The sequence below is a fragment of the Theropithecus gelada genome, chromosome 7a, assembly GCF_003255815.1.
Source record: "Theropithecus gelada isolate Dixy chromosome 7a, Tgel_1.0, whole genome shotgun sequence".
In the NCBI taxonomy this organism is placed as follows: domain Eukaryota; kingdom Metazoa; phylum Chordata; class Mammalia; order Primates; family Cercopithecidae; genus Theropithecus; species Theropithecus gelada.
This window is the reverse complement of record NC_037674.1, coordinates 47437723-47458109: the sequence shown is the minus strand read 5'-3', so window position 1 is coordinate 47458109 and position 20387 is coordinate 47437723. Positions and strand designations below refer to the sequence as shown.

Genomic DNA, 20387 nt, shown 5'->3' with positions numbered 1-20387 from the left:
AAAAAAAGCAGGGGTTGCAATCCTAGTCTCTGATAAAACAGACTTTAAGCCAACAAAGATCAAAAGAGACAAAGAAGGCCATTACATAATGGTAAAGGGATCAATTCAACAAGGAGAGCTAACTATCCTAAATATATATGCACCCAATACAAGAGCACCCAGATTCATAAAGCAAGTCCTAAGAGACCTACAAAGAGACTTAGACTCCCACACAATAATAATTGGAGACTTTAACACCACACTGTCAATATTAGATCAACGAGACAGAAGGTTAACAAAGAATATCCAGGACTTGAACTCAGCTCTGCACCAAGTGGACCTAATAGACATCTACAGAACTCTCCACCCCAAATCAACAGAATATACATTCTTCTCAGCACCACATTGCACTTATTCTAAAATTGACCACATAGTTGGAAGTCAAACACTCCTCAGCAAATGTAAAAGAACAGAAATCACAACAAACTGTCAATCAAATTAGAACTCAGGATTAAGAAACTCACTCAAAACCACACAACTACATGGAAACGGAACAACCTACTCCTGAATGACTACTGGGTAAATAACGAAATGAAAGAAGAAATAAAAGTGTTCTTTGAAACCAATGAACAAAGACACAATGTACCAGAATCTCTGAGACACATTTAAAGCAGTATGTAGAGGGAAATTTATAGCACTAAATGCCCACAAGAGAAAGCAGGAATATTCTAAAATTGACACCCTAACATCACAATGAAAAGAACTAGAGAAGCAAGAGCAAACAAATTCAAAAGCTAGCAGAAGGCAAAAAATAACTAATATCAGAGCAGAACTGAAGGAGATAGAGACACAAAAAACCCTTGAAAAAATCAGTGAATCCAGGAGCTGATTTTTTGAAAAGATCAACAAAATTGATAGATCGCTAGCAAGACTAATAAGAAAAGAGAGAAGAATCAAATAGATGCAATAAAAAATGATAAAGGGGTATCACCACCGACCCCACAGAAGTGCAGACTACCATCAGAGAATACTGTAAACACCTCTATGCAAACAAACTAGAAAATCTAGAAGAAATGGGCAAATTCCTGGATACATGCACCCTCCCAAGACTAAACCAGGAGAAAGTTGAATCTCTGAATAGACCAATAACAGGCTCTGAAATTGAGGCAATCATTAATAGCCTACCAACCAAAAAAAGTCCCAGACCAGACAGATTCACAGCCAAATTCTACCAGAGGTACAAAGAGGGGCTGGTACCATTCCTTCTGAAACTGTTCCAATCAACAGAAAAAGAGGGAATCCTCCCTAACTCATTTTATGAGACCAGCATCATCCTGATACCAAAGCCTGGCAGAGACACAAGAAGAAAAAGAGAATTTTAGACCAGTATCCCTGATGAACATTGATGCAGAAATCCTCAATAAAATACTGGTAAGCTGAATCCAGCAGCACATCAAAAAGCTTACTCACCATGATCAAGTTGGCTTCATCCCTGGGATGCAAGGCTGGTTCAGTATATGCAAATCAATAAACGTAATTCATCACATAAACAGAATCAAAGACAAAAACCACATGATTATCTCAATAAATGCAGAAAAGGCCTTTGACAAAATTCAACAGCCCTTCATGCTAAAAACTCTCAATAAACTAGGTATTGATGGAACATATCTCAAAATAATAAGAGCTATTTATGACAAAGCCAGTATCATACTGAATGGGCAAAAGCTGGAAGCATTCCCTTTGAAAACCAGCACAAGACAGGGATGCCCTCTCTCACCACTCCTTTTCGACATAGTGTTGGAAGTTTTGGCCAGGGCAATCAGGCAAGAGAAAGAAATAAAGGGTATTCAATTAGGAAAAGAAGAAGTCAAATTGTCCCTATTTGCAGATGACATGATTGTATATTGAGAGAACTCCATCATCTCAGCCCCAAATCTTAAGCTAATAAGCAGCTTCAGCAATGTCTCAGGGTACAAGAATCAATGTGCAAAAATCACAAGCTTTCCTATACACCAATAACAGACAAACAGAGAGCCAAATCATGAGTGAACTCCCATTCACAATTGCTACAAAGAGAATAAAATACCTAGGAAACCAGCTTACAAGGGATGTGAAGGACCTCTTCAAGGAGAACTACAAACCACTGCTCAAGGAAATAAAACAGGACACAAACAAATGGAAGAACATTCCATGCTCATGGATAGGAAGAATCAATATTGTGAAAATGGCCATACTGCCCAAGATAATTTATAGATTCAGTGCTATCCCCATCAGGCTACCAATGACTTTCTTCACAGAATTGGAAAAAACTACTTTAAAGTTCATATGGAACCAAAAAGGAGCCCACATAGCCAAGACAATCCTAAGCCAAAAGAACAAAGCTGGAGGCATCACACTACCTGACTTCAAACTATACTACAAGGCTACAGTAACCAAAACAGCATGGTACTGGTATCAAAACACATATATAGACCAATGGAACAGAACAGAGGCCACAGAAATAACACCACACATCTACAACCATCTAATCTTTGACAAACCTGACAAAAACAAGAAATGAGGAAAGGATTCCCTATTTAATAAATGGTACTGGGAAAACTGGCTAGCCACATGTAGAAAGCTGAAACTGGATCCCTTCCTTACACCTTAAACATAAATTAATTCAAGATGGATTAAAGACTTAAATGTAAGACCTAAAACCATAAAAACCCTAGAAGAAAACCTAGGCAATACCATTCAGGACATAGGCATGGGCAACGACTTCATGACTAAAACACCAAAAGCAATGGCAACAAAAGCCAAAATAGACAAATGGGGTCTAATTAAACTAAAGAGCTTCTGCAGAGCAAAAGAAATTACCATCAGAGTGAACAGGCAGCCTACAGAATGGGAGAAAATTTTTACAATCTACCCATCTGACAAAGGGCTTATACCCAGAATCTACAAAGAACTTAAACAAATTTACAAGAAAAAAAAACCCCATCAAAAGTAGGCAAAGGATATGCACAGACAGTTCTCAAAAGAAGCCATTTATGCAGCCAACAGACACATGAAAAAATGCTCATCATCACTGGTCATCAGAGAAATGCAAATCAAAACCACAATGAGATGCTATCTCACACCAGTTAGAATGGCGATCATTAAAAAGTTAGGAAACAAAAGATGCTGGCTGGAGAGGAGGTGGAGAAATAGGAATGCTTTTACACTGTTGATGAGCATGTAAATTAGTTCAACCATTGTGGAAAACAGTGTGGCAGTTCCTCAAGGATCTAGAACTAGACATTCCATTTGACCCAGCGACCCCTTTACTGGGTATATACCCAGAGGATTATAAATTATGCTACTATAAAGACACATGCATACATACGTTTGTTGTGGCACTACTCATAATAGCAAAGACTTGGAACCAACCCAAATGTCCATCAGTGATAGACTGGATTAAGAAAATGTGGCACATATACATCATGGAATACTATGCAGCCATAAAGAAAGGATGAATTCATGTCCTTTGCAGGGACGTGAATGAAGCTGGAAACCATCATTCTCAGCAAACTATCACAAGGACAGAAAACCAAACACTGCATGTTCTCACTCACAGGTGGGAATTGAACAATGAGAACACTTGGACACAGGGTTGGGAAAATCACACACCGGGGCCTGTCGGAGGGTGAGGGTCTGGGGGAGGGATAACATTAGGAGAAATACCTAATGTAAATGATGAGTTGATGGGTGCAGCAAACCAACATGGCACATGTATACCTATGTAATAAACATGCACGTTCTGCATATGTACCCTAGAACTTATAATAAAAAAAGAAACATCTATTAAACAATTTTCATTAAAGCCTTAAAATCAAATCTTGACCCTAGGTATTCAAAAGAAAGTCAGAAGTTAAATCAATTAAAAATTATCAGTTGTATGTCATAGAGCAAATTAGAACAGGTGCAAAATTAATATCTTTGTATTATTAATTACCTAGGTATTGTATTCTAACTTGCTTTGCATCGTTTTCATACTGTTATTTTTCCATGTACTTTCATGTACTTTTACATATCAATAATATTCATTAATGTAAAAAGTGCAAAAGAAAAAAAAATTTATTGATGCAAACAATGTTGACTGAAAGCTAGAGACAAAGGAGTACATTTAAACAAAGTTCAAAAATAGATTAACTCTAGGTGCACATACTGTGTTTTTCCATTTACATAACATCCAAAAGCAGGTAAAACTAATTTTTAGTGACAGAAGTACAGATACTGGTTATTTGTGAAGGGTAAAGGGCATGGTGGCTGGAAGAGACCTAGGGGAATTTTAAACTGTTGGTAATATTATGTTTCTTAATTTGGGTCTTTGTGAAAATCCTTTAAGCTGTAACTTGCAATGTGTGTTATGTCATAGCTCCATAAAGATTTTATTTAAAATACTCATGAAGTTAGTTTAAATGAAAAATAACTATGAAACAAAAACTATTAAAATATATTTTTAGAAAAGTACTCAGAATTAAATTTTTTTCCATTTAAAATAGTAAAATCAATTTGTTTCTTCATTTCAAGAAATAGAATATTCTAGCATGTTTGCTTTAGATTATTCTAGCATGTTTGCTTTAGATTACTTAGTTTCAAATCAAATGTTTTAAAAGTTTTTGTTTAATACCTAAAAATATTTTGTTATTTTGCTTTCACAAGTTATAACATTTCTAATACCATAGGGATTTAAATAAACAGAATATGTATTTGCACATCTGTGTCCCAGCATTAGGAAAACATTTGGCTAAAATTTAATCATTACAGCAAGCCTTATTGTATTCTATTTCTATAATAATTTTTTCAGTATTTGACATATACCAGGTTGTCATGCTGTGTATGTTCAACTTAATGTTTACAACAACCTCTGAAGTAGAAAGGAGGTATTTCTGCTGCAAACGTGAAATAACCTAGCCAAGTTCACATAGTGACAAGGCAAAACTTTTAATATGCATCCTCTAAATATTCCAAGATTGTGTCCATTCTGCCTCAGACTTGGAAATGCTTTTCAGAGATGTTGTCTCTGAAATTTAACATATGTCAAAATAGACATGAAATTAATGCTCTAGGCCGGGCGCGGTGGCTCAAGCCTGTAATCCCAGCACTTTGGGAGGCCGAGGTGGGCGGATCACGAGGTCAGGAGATGGAGACCATCCTGGCTAACCCGGTGAAACCTCGTCTCTACTAAAAAAATACAAAAAACTAGCCGGGCGAGATGGCGGGCGCCTGTAGTCCCAGCTACTCGGGAGGCTGAGGCAGGAGAATGGCGTAAACCCGGGAGGCGGAGCTTGCAGTGAGCTGAGATCCGGCTACCGCACTCCAGCCTGGGCCACAGAGCCAGACTCCGTCTCAAAAAAAAAAAAAAGAAAGAAAAGAAATTAATGCTCTAAGAATTGAGTGCTGGAATGCAGAGTATGTAGATACATTAATGATGCAAAATAATCCTGATAATACTGATACAAACTAATAAACTGATTATGCCATCCCTTATTTAAAATTATCTGGTGGCTTCCTTTCCATAGCTACTTTGCTCTGCCCAACTTTGTAGTTTTGTATTTCCTGTGCCTAAAAGATCCTGCTTTCTTTACTTACCTATTACTTGCTTTCCAACACTAAGGTTTAACATCAGGTCTTTTCAAGATCATTGGTTGTTTGTTATCCAGCCCAGTCTTTCCTGATCTAGCTATCTCTCTTATGTGGTTCCATAATACTTAATAAATCTATTTATAATTTTACTTATCTTCACACACTAACTCTTTTTCTTTTGAGACAGTTTTGCTCTTGTCACCCAGGCTGGAGTACAGTGGCGCAATCTTGGCTCACTGCAATCTCTGCTTCCTATGTTCAAGTGATTCTCCTGCCTCAGCCTCCTGAGTAGCTGGGATTACAGGCACCCGCCACCATGCCTGGCTAATTTTTATATTTTTAGTAGAGATGGGGTTTCACCATATGGGCCAGGCTGGTCTTGAACTCCTGACCTTAGGTGATCCACCTGCGTCGGCCTCCCAAAATGCTGGGATTACAGGTGTGAGCCACTGCTCTGGGCCTAACACTACTAGTCTGAAGCAGAAGGCCTTGATTTTTTTTTCTTGGTACCTAACACGTAAATGACAAATTTATGAATGTAAGGCTGGAAAGTAGAAATTAGAATCAGTTCAAGTAAGTTCTTGAGTATGAGACTCAAGAATGTTTGCACTTTAGTTTGCTATATACTAATTAGCCACTAAAGGTTTTTGAGGATAATAAAACATTATATATACTATAGAATATTTTAAAAGGGGAAATATGAATATGGGGAAAACTGGCCAAGAAACTGTTGAAATAGTCTAATTGGTTAGTGATACAGTTTTGAGCTGAGGTGATGACACTTACAAAGGAAAAAATAGAGACGATGAACTGATTGACTTGGCAACTGGTTGGGTGCAGGTTAAAGAAGAAAATGGAATATACAGTTAGGGAAGGCCAATGGTACAGGAGAAGGAAAGACAGATTTGCAAAACAATTTTCAGTCTCAGAGATAATACCTGCCATTTTTGTTTTCAGTGAATTACTTCAAATAATCTTGGGTAAGCTGTTCTGTTGCAGTCACATAGGATATAAAGTAACCTATAGGTTAATAAAGTATGATATTGGCCGGACGCAGTGGCTCACACCTGTAATCCCAGCACTTTGGGAGGCCAAGGCGGGCAGATCACTTGAGGACAGGATTTTGAGACCAGCCTGGCCAACATGATGAAACCCCGTCTGTACTAAAACTACAAATACCAGCTGGGCGTGGTGGCACGCACCTGTAGTCCCAGCTACTCGGGAGGCTGACGCATGAGAATCACTGGAACCTGGGAAGCGGAGGTTGCAGTGAGTTGAGATCGCATCATTGCACTCCAGCCTGGGTGACAGAGTGAGACTCTGTCTCAAATAAATAAATAAATAAATAAAGTATGATATTAGATACTCTTCAAGTCAATACAGAAGAGCTATAACAGTAGTCATGGGCTAATCTGTGTGTTCATCTACCTTTAATTATGAAATCATTTTTCAGTTAAACTTCCATAAAGTTTATATAAATATCAAAGCATTCTTATGCTTAAGAACTTGCTGACAACTCTAATTCTTATCAAATCAATAGATTTTCTAGTGGTATCTGGTAGGTGGTCAAGCTGTTTGCATATAAAATCCAACCCTTTCCCCCATGCCCAAATCCCAGCTTTGCTTTTGAAGCAAATTTTTGACAGGAGAAGCTGTAGCCCTTTGCCACTGCCTTCATTCTTCACTCCATTATTTTCTTTTGGAGATTCTGGTGGAAAAGGATTGAAACTAATCTCACTTATTTATACTTAGTTAAACATAATTCCCTTTCTCCCAACTCTTCTAACTATGCTCATAAAACTTCAGAGAAATAAAAAGTAGCTCCTGGTAAAGAATTGGTTAAACACGTTTCAAGGTGTTAGAATGCATTTGGAAACTAAAAATTATCTTTTATTTAGTATGATCCAGAGCTATCATCTCGACAATTTGGGGTTGAACTGTCCCGTTTGACCAGCGAAGACCGAACTGTTCCTTTAGTGGTGGAAAAGCTCATAAACTACATTGAAATGCATGGACTGTATACAGAAGGTATTTATCGAAAGTCTGGTTCGACTAATAAAATCAAGGAGCTTCGACAGGGTCTAGATACAGGTAAGATAGTGCCCTCTAAATCATAATGAAATACTTTATTTAAATAGGTCATTTCATGCTCTTCAAGTTTTCATTACATGTCGATCCTTTCCTTAGCAGCCGGAAGAATGCGTTCTTTTCTGTGGCGCTTTGTTATCATTTTTTGGTTTTCTAAAGAGTCTTTGGTTTCATTTGGTCAATTCAGCAGACATATATTGAGCATATAATTTGTACTTGGGACAGATGTCATTTAATTTTTGTAATAATTCAGTAAGATTGTGATACCTCTGACAAAGAAGAAAACTAAGGTACAGGGAAATTAAATAATGAGCTGCTGATGATGATGCAAGGTGCTGTACTGTTTTTATAATATTCACAACAATCCTATGAATTAGGGATATTATTATCCCCATTTACAGAAAAAGGAACTGAGGCTTACAGAGGATCTTGCCCAAAGACTCATCACCAATAAGTGACCAAATTGGAGTTAACCCCAGATCTTCTGAATTCATAATGTTTCCCCTTTCTCTTTATGATTCTGACTCCAAGGGGTACTCTTTCCTGTGTATCATCTTGCCTGCCTACATTGATGACAGTTACTCAAACTGATAGTGAGTTGAGCATGTATCTTTGTAGAGCTGTAGTTTTAGTACTGGAATTCATGCTGGGGATTGACTTTAGTTTCATTCTCAATTTCTACACTTTATCACTGTTGGGAAGGAATAGATCTTTTTGAATCAAACAGAGTACAAAGTGTGTCCTTGTGTGGCCAAGAACCTGTGTACAGTGCTGTTTCTTATGAACAAATCAATGAGAAATGAGTATGAAAATAATAACAATGTCTGGTAAGACTCCTTCTTACCAGTTCCGTCTACAGGAAGGTTCCGTCTACAAGAGACTTGGTCTGCTTTAGTTTACAGGCAGTTACTGACTTTGTCTCTGATACCTTGAAATAGCACAAGTGAAAATCAGTCATCCCAAATCTTCGCAGTCATCTAATCTGTATAACCTTAGGGAGTTTATAAGTGAAATGGGTAAACGTGTTTTCTTTACATTTTCTAAGCTCAATTATCACTGTCCTTTTATCTCTAAGAATTACTTAAAATCAGCCTTACTTTCAGAAAATGTCCTGTATGCGTTTTTTCATTTGTCATGTAAAACATTGCTACTTAAAGTGTGGTCTGAGGACAAAGCCATAGCAAGAGAAATACAGAAATTGAGAGCAAGCATGTAGAGACGTTTATAGCAGTTTAACAATACTTCAGCATCAAAATATTTTATGTATGTATTTATTTATTTAGAGACAGTTGCTCTGTTGCCCAGGCTGTAGTACAATGGTGCAACCTTGGCTCACTGCAACCTCTGTCTCCCGGGTTCAGGCAATTCTGCCTCAGCCTCCCAAGTAGCTGGGATTACAGGCGTGTGCCACCACACCCAGCTAATTTTTATATTTTTAGTAGAGACAGCTTTCACCATGTTGGCCAGGCTGCTTTCTGTCTCCTGACCTCAAGTGATCTGCCCATCTCAGCCTCCCAAAGTGCTGGGATTACAGGCATGAGCCACCGTGCCTGGCCATGATCTTTTATTTTACACACTTCACTCCACAGCAGATTTAGAAAACAAATCAACAAGACGTATTCTTTCACCACTGTTAGAAGCACAGTTCCAAAGCATGGAATTACATTGTGGAAAATAGGTTAGTCAGTTTGATTAAGAAACATGAAGCCGACCAGGCATGGTGGCTCACGCCTGTAATCCCTCCACTTTGGGAGGCCGAGGCAGGTGGATCACCTGAGGTTGGGAGTTTGAGACCAGCCTGACCAACATGGAGAAACCCCAGCTCTACTAAAAATACAAAATTAGCCAGGCGTGGCAGCACATGCCTGTAATCCCAACTACTCGGGAGGCTGAGGCAGGAGAATCACTTGAACTTGGGAGGCAGAGGTGGTGAGCCAAGATCACAACATTGCACTCCAGCCTGGACAACAAGAGCGAAACTCCATCTCAAAAAAAAAAGAAACATGAAGCCTTCCTTTAATGATGATAGTTTGTAAAGTGAATTATTTGAATCTCTTTGCATGTTTTGGCTTTGTTAATCTAACTCTTGTCTCTGAATAGATGCTGAGAATGTAAATCTAGATGACTATAACATACACGTCATTGCAAGTGTATTCAAACAATGGCTTCGAGATTTGCCCAATCCTCTCATGACCTTTGAACTCTATGAGGAATTTCTTCGAGCTATGGGTAAGCATAGGCTTCCTGGGTTAGAGAGAAGGCCTGTAGTTGGGAAAGAAATGCCACCTTCAAGCCGTCCTCTAGTGGTTTAATTATTATAGATCTAAAGGTAAACTTTTGACAGTGAATACAAAACTGCCAGTATACTGTCACCTATTCATATGTTGACTTTTTAGAGACTCATCAAAATGTTAGTGTCCTAAAAATGTTCTGAGTGAGCCACTTGGTTGCTTCTTACAAAGAAATTGAAAGACTGGGGTTATAAAACGGATTGAAATATTAAAAATAAGAGTTTTAAGATTAGGCTTATGTTCATTTAAATTGGAAATCTAGGCAAGAACTATGTGTAAAGCTGGCTGTTTTATGCCAAGCCTAACAGGTTTCAGAGTGTAGTTTCTCAGTGCTATAGGTGCATAGGATATTGATAAAGGCCTTTCTAGAGGTATTTAGGCCCTGAGGATTCATAAATTATGTTGATTTTAATGAGAAATCAATCTGCTACACAATGACTGAAAAACTAGAACATCTCTTTCCCCTTGCTGTTATTAAGGATTACTGTGATACAGGTTCAAACTAAGGAGACTGTTTATGAATACAGAACTCAAGCTAAAGGAGTTAAATAGTTAGTTTGAGTTGCTCTTCTCCAGCCTTACAGGTACAACTACTCCTGAAACTCTATAGCCAGCCTCCTTTGCTTCATAGTGTCTGGGAGGAAGATACACTGTATAAGAGGGGATATTTAGTCTTAGTTTCTGCTCTTAATGTTTTTAGGCCTTCAGGAGAGGAAGGAGACAATCCGTGGTGTATACTCTGTGATTGATCAACTCTCCCGAACTCATCTCAATACACTGGAACGCCTCATCTTTCATCTAGTCAGGTAACTTTAAGAAGCAAGGAAACGATTTTTAATAGTTTCTCTTGGATTATTTTACATAGATAAGGAATTTCTCCTTTGGAAAACTGACAGGTATTTATATTTTTTCTTCTATTTATAAAGTCAGTGTCTCAAACAGGTGGTTAGGATACCTTGGAGCAGAAATCTTCAGCTGAGCTGGAATGCATGGCAGTTGCTTTTCTGCCCTTGTTTGAACCATGTAGCAGCTTCAGCCTCATGGTGGCACTGTGCAGTTTAGCCTGTTTTCTAACAGCTGAACTAGAAAGGATATATAATCTACTGAAATGACCTAATTCATATGAGGGGTTCAGATCATTCTCAGAAATTAACTGACCAAAGAGGTGTCAGGAGTAGTGTCTCTTCCCCTGTATGTAAATATCAGCAGTAGTTGAGAAGAAAGCCATCTTTATTTGTGGTTAAAGCTTCTACTCTGCATTCTTTTTTGTTGTTCTTGTTGTTGTTGAGACACAGTTTCACTCTGTCACCCAGGCTGGAGTGCAGTCTCAGCTAACTGCAACCTCCACCTCCCCAGTTCAAGTGATTCTCCTGCCTCAGCCCCCTACATAGCTGGGATTACAGGCATGCGCCACCACACCTGGCTAATTTTTGTATTGTTAATGGAGACAAGGTTTTGCCATGTTGGCCAAGCTTGTCTCAAACTCCTGACCTCAAGTAATCTGCCCACATCGGCCTCCCAAAATGCTGGATTACAAGTGTGGGCCACCATGCCTGGCTGATTCTGCATTCTTTGGACTTCAGTTCATCTAGTGATCTTGGCCTGGAGCAGGTAGGTCCCAGATTTCCCTTGGGAAGCTATCGGCTGACCTAGACTGCTTCAAGGAAAGAACAAGTGAAAATACATTTTCCAGAGACAAAGGAACAACTTGGGAAAAGTCTGCAGACACTTAAACTTACTAGAAGTACTTATATCCTTCTAGTACTATGCAGTTCATGTCATACTGTCTTCTTTTGCTCATCTCTTCTGCCCTTTCCCTATGGTGCTCCCTTTTTATCCCTTAGTCACTTGTTTTTTGTTTTGTTTTATTTCTTAGGATTGCTCTACAGGAAGACACTAATCGAATGTCTGCTAATGCTTTGGCCATTGTGTTTGCGCCCTGCATTCTCCGCTGCCCTGACACCACTGACCCACTACAAAGCGTACAGGACATCAGTAAGACTACCACGTAAGGCCAGTTACCATAACCTCTACAAGACCTCAGGGACTTCTGACTACGTAGTCACTGTATCCAGATATCAGACATAGTGAATGGGTTCATAAATTCAGGTGTTTTTAAGAAGATTGTTGGACACTGCTGGGTTTTCTTATGCTGAGGATGCAAACTCCTGGATTCAACTGAGCATCATTTGTCTTAAAGTGTCTTATTTTTTAAATCTGGCTTTTCTTTAGGACTGCTTATAGTTTCTAAATAGGTTTTAGATTTCCATTTTACCAAATTATGAACACTTAGTATCTTCCTGTAATCTAGCCTAACTGTGGTCTTATGGCTCTGAATCCTTTGGTCTTAATACTTCAGTATTCTTGTATTTCACCTTGGTCTTTTTTCTTGGGGCTCTGCTTTCCTTCTAATGTGGTTTTCTTTTGCTCTCCTTAATCTTGACTGCAAAAGGAACTTTAAAAAAATATGTCACTGTTTGGATCCCATCCCCATAGAGTCTGATTTAATTGGTTTAGGGTATAGCCTGGGCATTGAGATTTGTAACTGCTCTTTATTTTTTATTATTTTTTATTTTTTTATTTTTTTTGAGATGGAGTTTTGCTCTTGTCGCCTAAGCTGGAGTGCAATGGCACGATCTTGGCTCACTGCAACCTCCACCTCCCAGGTTCAAGTGATTCTCCTGCCTCAGCCTCCCAAGTAGCTGGGATTATAGGCATGCACCACCACGCCTGGCTAATCTAGTATTTTTAGTAGAGACAGGATTTCACCATGTTGGCCAGGTTGGTCTCAAACTCCTGACCTCAGGTGATCCACCTGCCTCTGCCCCGCAAAGTGCTGGGATTACAGGCGTGAACCACTGTGCCCGGCCGTAACTGCTCTTTAGATGGCTTCTAAAGTGCAGCCAAAGTTGTGAACCACCATTCTAAACCTTGTCTCTGAGTTTGTCAAGCAAGGGATGTTAATTTTTTCCTTCATCTTTCAACTGTCTAAAACAAAAACAGTCTGTGAGTGCTATACTTTATTTATATTCTTAACAGTTTTTTCTCTTTCCTCCTGTTTCAGTTGTGTGGAGCTAATCGTTGTGGAACAAATGAATAAATACAAGGCTCGTCTCAAAGATATCAGTAGCTTGGAATTTGCTGAGAATAAGGCAAAGACCAGGTTGTCACTGATTCGTAGATCAATGGTAAGATGCAAGACATGAAATAATGGAAAAATGGGAGTTGTCTTGGGAATTTAATTGTGCATTTGTGGTGTATACAAGGATTATTATCAGAATCTTTTTTATAAAACAACAAGTAAAAAGTCACCAAATCTCGGGGTGCTATGGCTTCCTCATGTTTAACCTGCTCTTTGGTTACATTATAGAATCTATGTGAATAAGTGTGTAGCATTTTTCAAATCAAGTATTTAGATAAAATGCTGGTGTCTTAATAATCTGCCCTGCTTTCTTTTCATGTCCTTTCTATGAAAACGTAGTCCTTTTCTAACTTTTTTCCCTACTTCCTTCCACTGTCTGTTCCCAGCTTTAATCGTGTCACTTTTGGTAGTCCTGCCAAGACTCCTGGGATGTAGAGAATTTAATCATTTGTAACTGAATTTAAATGGAATCATTTGATTCTTAAGTAAATGGAATTCCATCTGTGAGTTTACTGTAATGAAAAAGTATTTCTTTGAGTTTAAGGTTAGGTTTTGAGACAGTCCTTGTAAAACTGATAATTTATTTCCTTGGTTTGCCCACTTTTTAATATCTTCCTTTGCAACCAGTAACATATAACTCCAGTTCTCAATGATCACTAATCAATAGCATCGGCCCTATTGATTAGTGCTTATTGAGAACTGGAGTTATCCATATATGTTACTCTGAAGTCAGTTTTCAGGATAACTGGAAAACTGCTGCATTAAGGTTTAGTTATTGCCCATTTGCTACCCTTCCTCTCAGTTGTGAAATAAAATTGTGACAATGAGCACGCATTTCAGATTCCCAGTAAATCTCTAAAGAGAAGGAGGCTTCATCATGCCCTCATTCTTTCAGGGGTCCAGCAGTACTTCCTCCCATATCTTCACAGTTTGCATTTAGATTAGCACTAAAATAATTCTTTTTTCTTCCTTTACTATTTAATCTGCCTGGCACTGAATAAGTGCTTAACAAAGGTCTGTTGATTAAGGTAGCGAAGGGTCTTCTGTAAAAACAAACATAAGCATGGGCTTTTTGCAGGCAGTAAAGATATTAAATAAAACTCATCATAGGATACTATCTAAATCTTTTCCCCAGAAATTAAAAACAGAAATCCCACTTAAAAGTGAAACATTTCTGTAGTATGAATTTTCAGGAGCTCAGTTCTGAGAGGCCCAATGTAGTGGTGGCTATCCAGGCAGGAAGGGAAGAGCCTTTTGCTATAAACCTACTTTTCAAAGCAGATAGATAAGCTGTGCTTTTTTCCTGTGTTGCAGAAGATGGATATTCAGTCCATTGCAAGATTAAACCTTCTCTTTTAATGGGGCAATGACATGTACATTCTAACCTTCTGCTTTCCTTTTCATGTCCTTCCTAATCCAGAAACCTGTACTAATTGCAGTTAGATTCATGAACATTACCCGCAATTCAGTCTCGGTATGTATTAATAATGCAATGTGTCACAGCCACTCTACATTATTGTCTTTCATTCATCCAGGAATTGTTCCGCTCTGTCTATCATTCATGCCTGTCCACCCTCCATGTTTGGCCCCAAGTCAGGTTCTACTTTTTGATGAGCTTTCACTTACTTTTCTCTTAATCTCTTTTTTTAGATCCTTCATTTTCCTTCCTCTGTATTGTGTAGTTGAACAGCATCCATTTAAAATATATTGGTTTCTCCTCTTTGTCAGATGAGCCTCCTTTTGGGTTTCTTCTTTGGTTGAATCATTAAAAGGTGAAAGTTAAAAGCATTGAGATATCAAATTAATTTCTGCTCTTTGAGCTGTGTTCCCAGCAATCTTCTCTACTTTATTATTTGAAATACTTATTATTACTTTCAGCATCTCCTATCATTAGTAATGCTTATTTGTCCATTCATATCTGTCTAACTCTGATGGTGTCCTCCCAGATGTAGAAATATGGTTCTTATCCACTTAGCATTTATCAAACAGAGCTACAAATAGGAGTGAACTAATCCAAATTGGTGGACTAGTTCTAGACTTAAATATTATGGTATGCTAGAACTCATACCAGGATCTCATTACTGGTATCCCTCTTCAGTTCCATTGATTATACAAAAAAGGAATGGGATAGAAGGCTGAGAACACCAATCTGTGTGGAAAACTGTCCACCTGTGTGTAACCATTTTATTGAGGAGGCTTAACTTGTTGAGGTACTAATATAAATCAGTTTTTCTTTTTGTCTATAACTGCCTCTCAGCTCCAGCCTGTCCAACTTCCCTTTCCCACTGGATGTCAATTACCTTAACAGCATCTTGAAACCAATTCTATAATTTTCAAAAATTCATTTCATTCTAGTATTTAAGAGTCAGTTCTCTTAATATTAAAACTTCAGTCAGTTTTAAATCCAGTGCTCGTCTCACTTCCTCCCAGGGCAGACTAGACCTTTACCTGGAACTTAAAACTTTGGGGGTAGGTGGGTAATTTCTGTTTGTCAGACACTTCTGCCCTTCGTCTTTCTTGACCCTTTCTCCCCTGATGTTGAGACTAGGAGGAGTGATAGGGGAGGCAGAATTCTGTATGATATCCCGGTATTGAGATGGCAGTCCACTTTCTTTGTTGTTCAACACTGCTGTTCTGGCTCATTGTCATTAGGCTAAGTAAAGACAAGTAGTAGCTCCAGTTTACCCCTGTTGAGTCAAGATGAACTCAGATCTATCCCATTTCTGTAGGCACTGATAGTCCCTTGCAAGATTTGGTTACATCATCTGGCTAAACCCTGGGTGTTGGCATTCACACCATATGGGAAGCTGTCAAACTCACAGGGCAGTTACAAGTTTTCCAAAATTCTAATATTTATTTGAAAGCTCGAAATTTACTCACTGACAACAAATATCGCCATTTGTTTCACTTGCAGTAACAGATTCCCTTCATACAATTTCAAAGAAAATGTGTACCACTTAAGAAGAATAATCAAACTTTGTCAATTATTATAAATACTGTTTCATTAATAAAGCAGCTAATTTTGCTTGCAATTCAAAGAATTGCACAAATACTCTTTGTTGAGGTAACCATCAGTATGTGACAGAATGGCTGTATGTGTAATTTCCAGTTAATCATACAGAAAATTGAAAATAGGTAATTTAGCAGTTAAGAAGTAATAAAATTAATTTATACGTCTTGGTCAATGACATGAAATGAAACTGATTTTTTAAAAACTAAATGTGTGGTAGCAAAAGAACATGAAGACTGCTAGAACCGTTTGGTATCATTACCTTGATTCATGTAAAGGTGACAGCAGTTGAACCCACAATTGCTTTTATGTAATTAGCACAGATGTCAACAAGTTAAAATGGCAAATAGCCTCTTAGTATAATTATGAAAATAATTTTAACATTGTAGACCCTTTGAAATGGTTTTGAGGACATCATTACACCCCAGCATCTTTGCTGGGGTTCTGTGGGGCTACACTCTGAGAACCACTGCACTGTATTACGTATAATACTACCGGCTCACTGCACTTCACAGAAATATTTGTTGAGAATAATTCCTTTTCATATGCAAGATATAAACACATACAAACAGATACTAGCTGTGTTTAAAGTGCTTACTAACCCTGATTATCTGGTGAACCATAACTACAGGCAGTGGGATATGATTTTTGAACAAGCTTGGATACCTAATTATAACACCACACAAAACAACCAGTCTTTTCCAAAAAAGCCTTGGATAAAGGATCTCTCCTTACCAGGAAAGCAAATTCCTCAGGAAGTAGTCTGATAATTCATTTCCTTCCTATTTTTGTGACTTAACAAGACACTCAACAGGGATCGTCCATCTTGCCCTGAAGTGCTATTTTTAAGTAAAATTTCATTAGGGTTCTGAGATTTGTGTTTTAGCTAGCTATATATTGTTCTGTCTAGATGATGCACAGTTCCTCCTCCTCACACATTTAACCCATAGACAAACCCTAGTAACATGTACTTTCTTTGGGTCTTAAAGTATCGTGACTTTCTGCATGAGGGTAATATATGTCTTTTTCTAAACAGTCATCAGGTTTATTAAAGGCAATGCAATTCATTCTTTCATTATCACCATGAGTCTCTTTTCCTGTTTAGGCTTACTTCGATTTATAGTATTTAATTTCTTTGTGCCCATCAATCATGCCTTGCCATTCCTTCTTGCATTCTTTTGCTATCATGAGCCTTACAGAATTTTCAGAAGAAATCAAAACTCTCCTCATAGGCCTTATTCATCCTAACACTATGGCATATCTTCTATTTGTCTCCATGGTTATCTTCTTAAGTCTTAGGAGAAAATGAAAAAGTGAGTTTCAACTGATTCCCTCAAATAGGGATCCTGTTTCCCTCAAATAGGTATCACTGAGATCCCCCACATTAGAGCATTTGACTCTCAATATTTGTGTTACAGTCTAAGAAGCCCATAATGGACTGGTCTCACAGAATTCTAACCCAAATTAAATAATTAAGACTGTCTGTTTCAGAATATCATTCTTAGAAAAAATAGACAATAGAATTATATACAGACTTCCTTAGACAGAGCATGGTAAATCTATATGATTAGGCGGTTGAATTTGTGGGTATTAGAAAGCATGTCCCAAAAGGAAGGAGGGAGAGATGGATCAGACGGTACTGTGTGCCAAATATGGTGAAAATACCAAGGAAGAAGTACTTAATTCTGCCTGGTGGCACAGGGTAAGGCTGTAGAAGGGAAGCTAGCTCTTAAGGGATGAGTTTAAATTAATCAGATGGAGAAAGACCTACCAGTTAGTATAAGTCAACAAGGTTTAATTCTGTAAAAGGCTATGTAGCTTGCCTATAAACTTGTATATGTAATTGTGCAGAAGGGAAACCTTAAGTTAAAACCAAAATAGGCTTTGTTTTGAAGCAAACTCTAAAACATTAGTACTATGGGGCCTTGAAGAGTGAGCCAGGACTCACAAGGTCTCAGAGTTTAGTACTTAATGTAAATTTTGGTGCTTTATATCTTATATTTGTGATAGGGAATGGGAACTAATGTTAGCTACTATTTTTTAGCCATAAAAACAATTTCCTCCTGGGTCATCTTCAAAGTTCTCAGTAAGAACGGCTGAAAAGGGGCCGGGAGTGATAGCTCCCAGAACTTTGGGAGTCTGAGGCTAGTGGATCACTTGAGTTCAAGGCCAGCCTGGGCAACACGGTGAAACCCCATCTCTACCAAAAATACAAAAAAAGTTAGCCAGATGTAGTGGTGCATGCCTATGGTCCCAGATACTTGGAAGGCTGCGGTGGGAGGATCGCTTGAGCGCGAGAAGCAGAGGTTGCAGTGAGCCAACATAGCACCACTGCACGCCAGCCTGAGTGACAGAGCGAGACCCTGTCTTAAAAAACAAAAACAGACGAAATAGCTGAAAAGAATCCTAAGACTATTTTATTTTGTTTTATTTTTATTTTTTATTTTATTTTTTATTTTATTTCAGAGTGTTGCTGTTGTCAGCCTGGGCTGGAGTGCAATGGCACAATCTCGGCTCACTGCAACCTCTGCCTCCCCAGTTCTAGCAGTTGTCCTGCCTCAGCTTCCCAAATAGCTGAGATTATAGGTGCCCCCCACCACGCCCTAATTTTTGTATTTTTAGTAGAGACGGGGTTTCACCATGTTGACCAGGCTGGTCTCAAACTCCTGACCTCAGGTGATCACCCACCTCGGCCTCCCAAAGTGCTGGGATTACAGGCATGAGCCACCACACCCGGCCAAACAGACTAATTTAAAAAGAAGAAGAGATAGCAGAGTTGTCTAAGAACTTCCTCTCATAAAAACACCAGAAATAAATAGTTTCACAAAGAAAAGGTACCAACTCTTTAAATACATAATTACAATATAATTTAAGCTGCCTCAGAGTAGAGAGGGGAAAAGGTCTTTTTTAACTAAAAGAGTCTAACACTGATCCTCACCACCCCGCCCCCACACACACGCATACACAAAGAAAAAACCAATAAAAATTGCGTATAGAAATATTAAAAGCAGCATTTTGGGTGTAAATCCTAGCTCTAATTTACTAGTAGTTGTGACATGGCAAATTATTTAATCTCCATGCCTCAGTGTTCTTATCTATAAATTGGTTAATAGTACCAAACTTAGGATTAAATGAGTTGATTTTTTGTTTGTGTTTTAATTGAGACAGAGTCTCACTCTGTCACCCACGCTGGAGGGCAGTGGCACAATCTTGGCTCACTGCAACCTCTGCCTCCTGGGTTCAAGCGATTCTCATGCCTCAGCCTCCCGAGTAGCTGGGACTACAGATGTGCACTACCACACCTGGCTAATTTTTGTATTTATTTTTAGTAGAATCAGGGTTTTGCCATGTTGGCCAGGCTGGTCTCGAACTCCTGACCTCAGGTGATCTGCCCTCCTCGGCCTCCCAAAGTGGTGGGATTACAGGTGTGAACCACCATGCCCAGTCTAAATTAATATTTTAAAACCATTAAGAACTATGCTTGTTATGGAACTCTCTCTATAGAGAGAAAGAGAATTCTATACACACACCCCCATACACACAGAGATAGCACCTGATATATACATGTAGGACTGCCTCATCTATGAATATTAATTCAAAAATCCTAGGTTAAAATATCACCGACACCTTGGGAGACCAAGGCGTGTGGATCCTTGAGCCCAAGAGTTTGAGACCAGCCTGGGCAACATGGTGAAACCCCATCTCTACAAAAAAAAAAAATTAGGCCTGGTGGCAAGCACCTGTAGTCCCAGCTACTAGGGAGGCTGAGATGAGAGAATCACCTGAGCCTAGGAAGTCAAGGCTGCAGTGAGCCATGATAACACCACTGCACTCCAGCCTGGGTGACAAAGGGAGACCCTATCTCAAAAAAAAAAAAAAAGAATTAAAAAATAAAATAAAAATGAATCAGCAAGCAGAATTCAGTATAATATATAAATATAAAAATATAAACCTTGACCAAGGAGGATTTAACCTAGAAATGCAAGGATGACTCTATATTAGGATAGCTATTAATGTCATTCACCATGTTTGTTGATCTGTGGAGAAAAATTGTATTATCCTCATAGATATTTTAAAGGCATTTGATATATCAGCACTCTTTTAAAAAACATTTTTATTAAAACAGGGATAATTGGCCGGGCGCGGTGGCTCAAGCCTGTAATCCCAGCACTTTGGGAGGCCGAGACGGGCGGATCACGAGGTCAGGAGATCGAGACCATCCTGGCTAACACGGTGAAACCCCGTCTCTACTAAGAAATACAAAAAA

The 20387-nt window shown here is 38.6% G+C and overlaps 1 protein-coding gene across 3 annotated transcripts in view; it reads left to right on the top strand.

The window, feature by feature from the left end:
• The window catches only part of MYO9A (myosin IXA), a 307652-nt gene that overhangs the window by 267230 nt on the left and 20035 nt on the right, over positions 1–20387 (top strand). For 2 of the 3 annotated variants that reach the window (XM_025390154.1, XM_025390156.1), the window contains exons 35-39: positions 7488–7680; positions 9778–9906; positions 10669–10774; positions 11845–11976; positions 13033–13156. In XM_025390154.1, coding sequence (XP_025245939.1) covers positions 7488–7680; positions 9778–9906; positions 10669–10774; positions 11845–11976; positions 13033–13156 — 684 coding nt within the window. Of the gene's footprint in view, positions 1–7487; positions 7681–9777; positions 9907–10668; positions 10775–11844; positions 11977–13032; positions 13157–14530; positions 14585–20387 lie in introns of all 3 variants that reach the window. The other variant, XM_025390153.1, reaches the window with a different exon arrangement.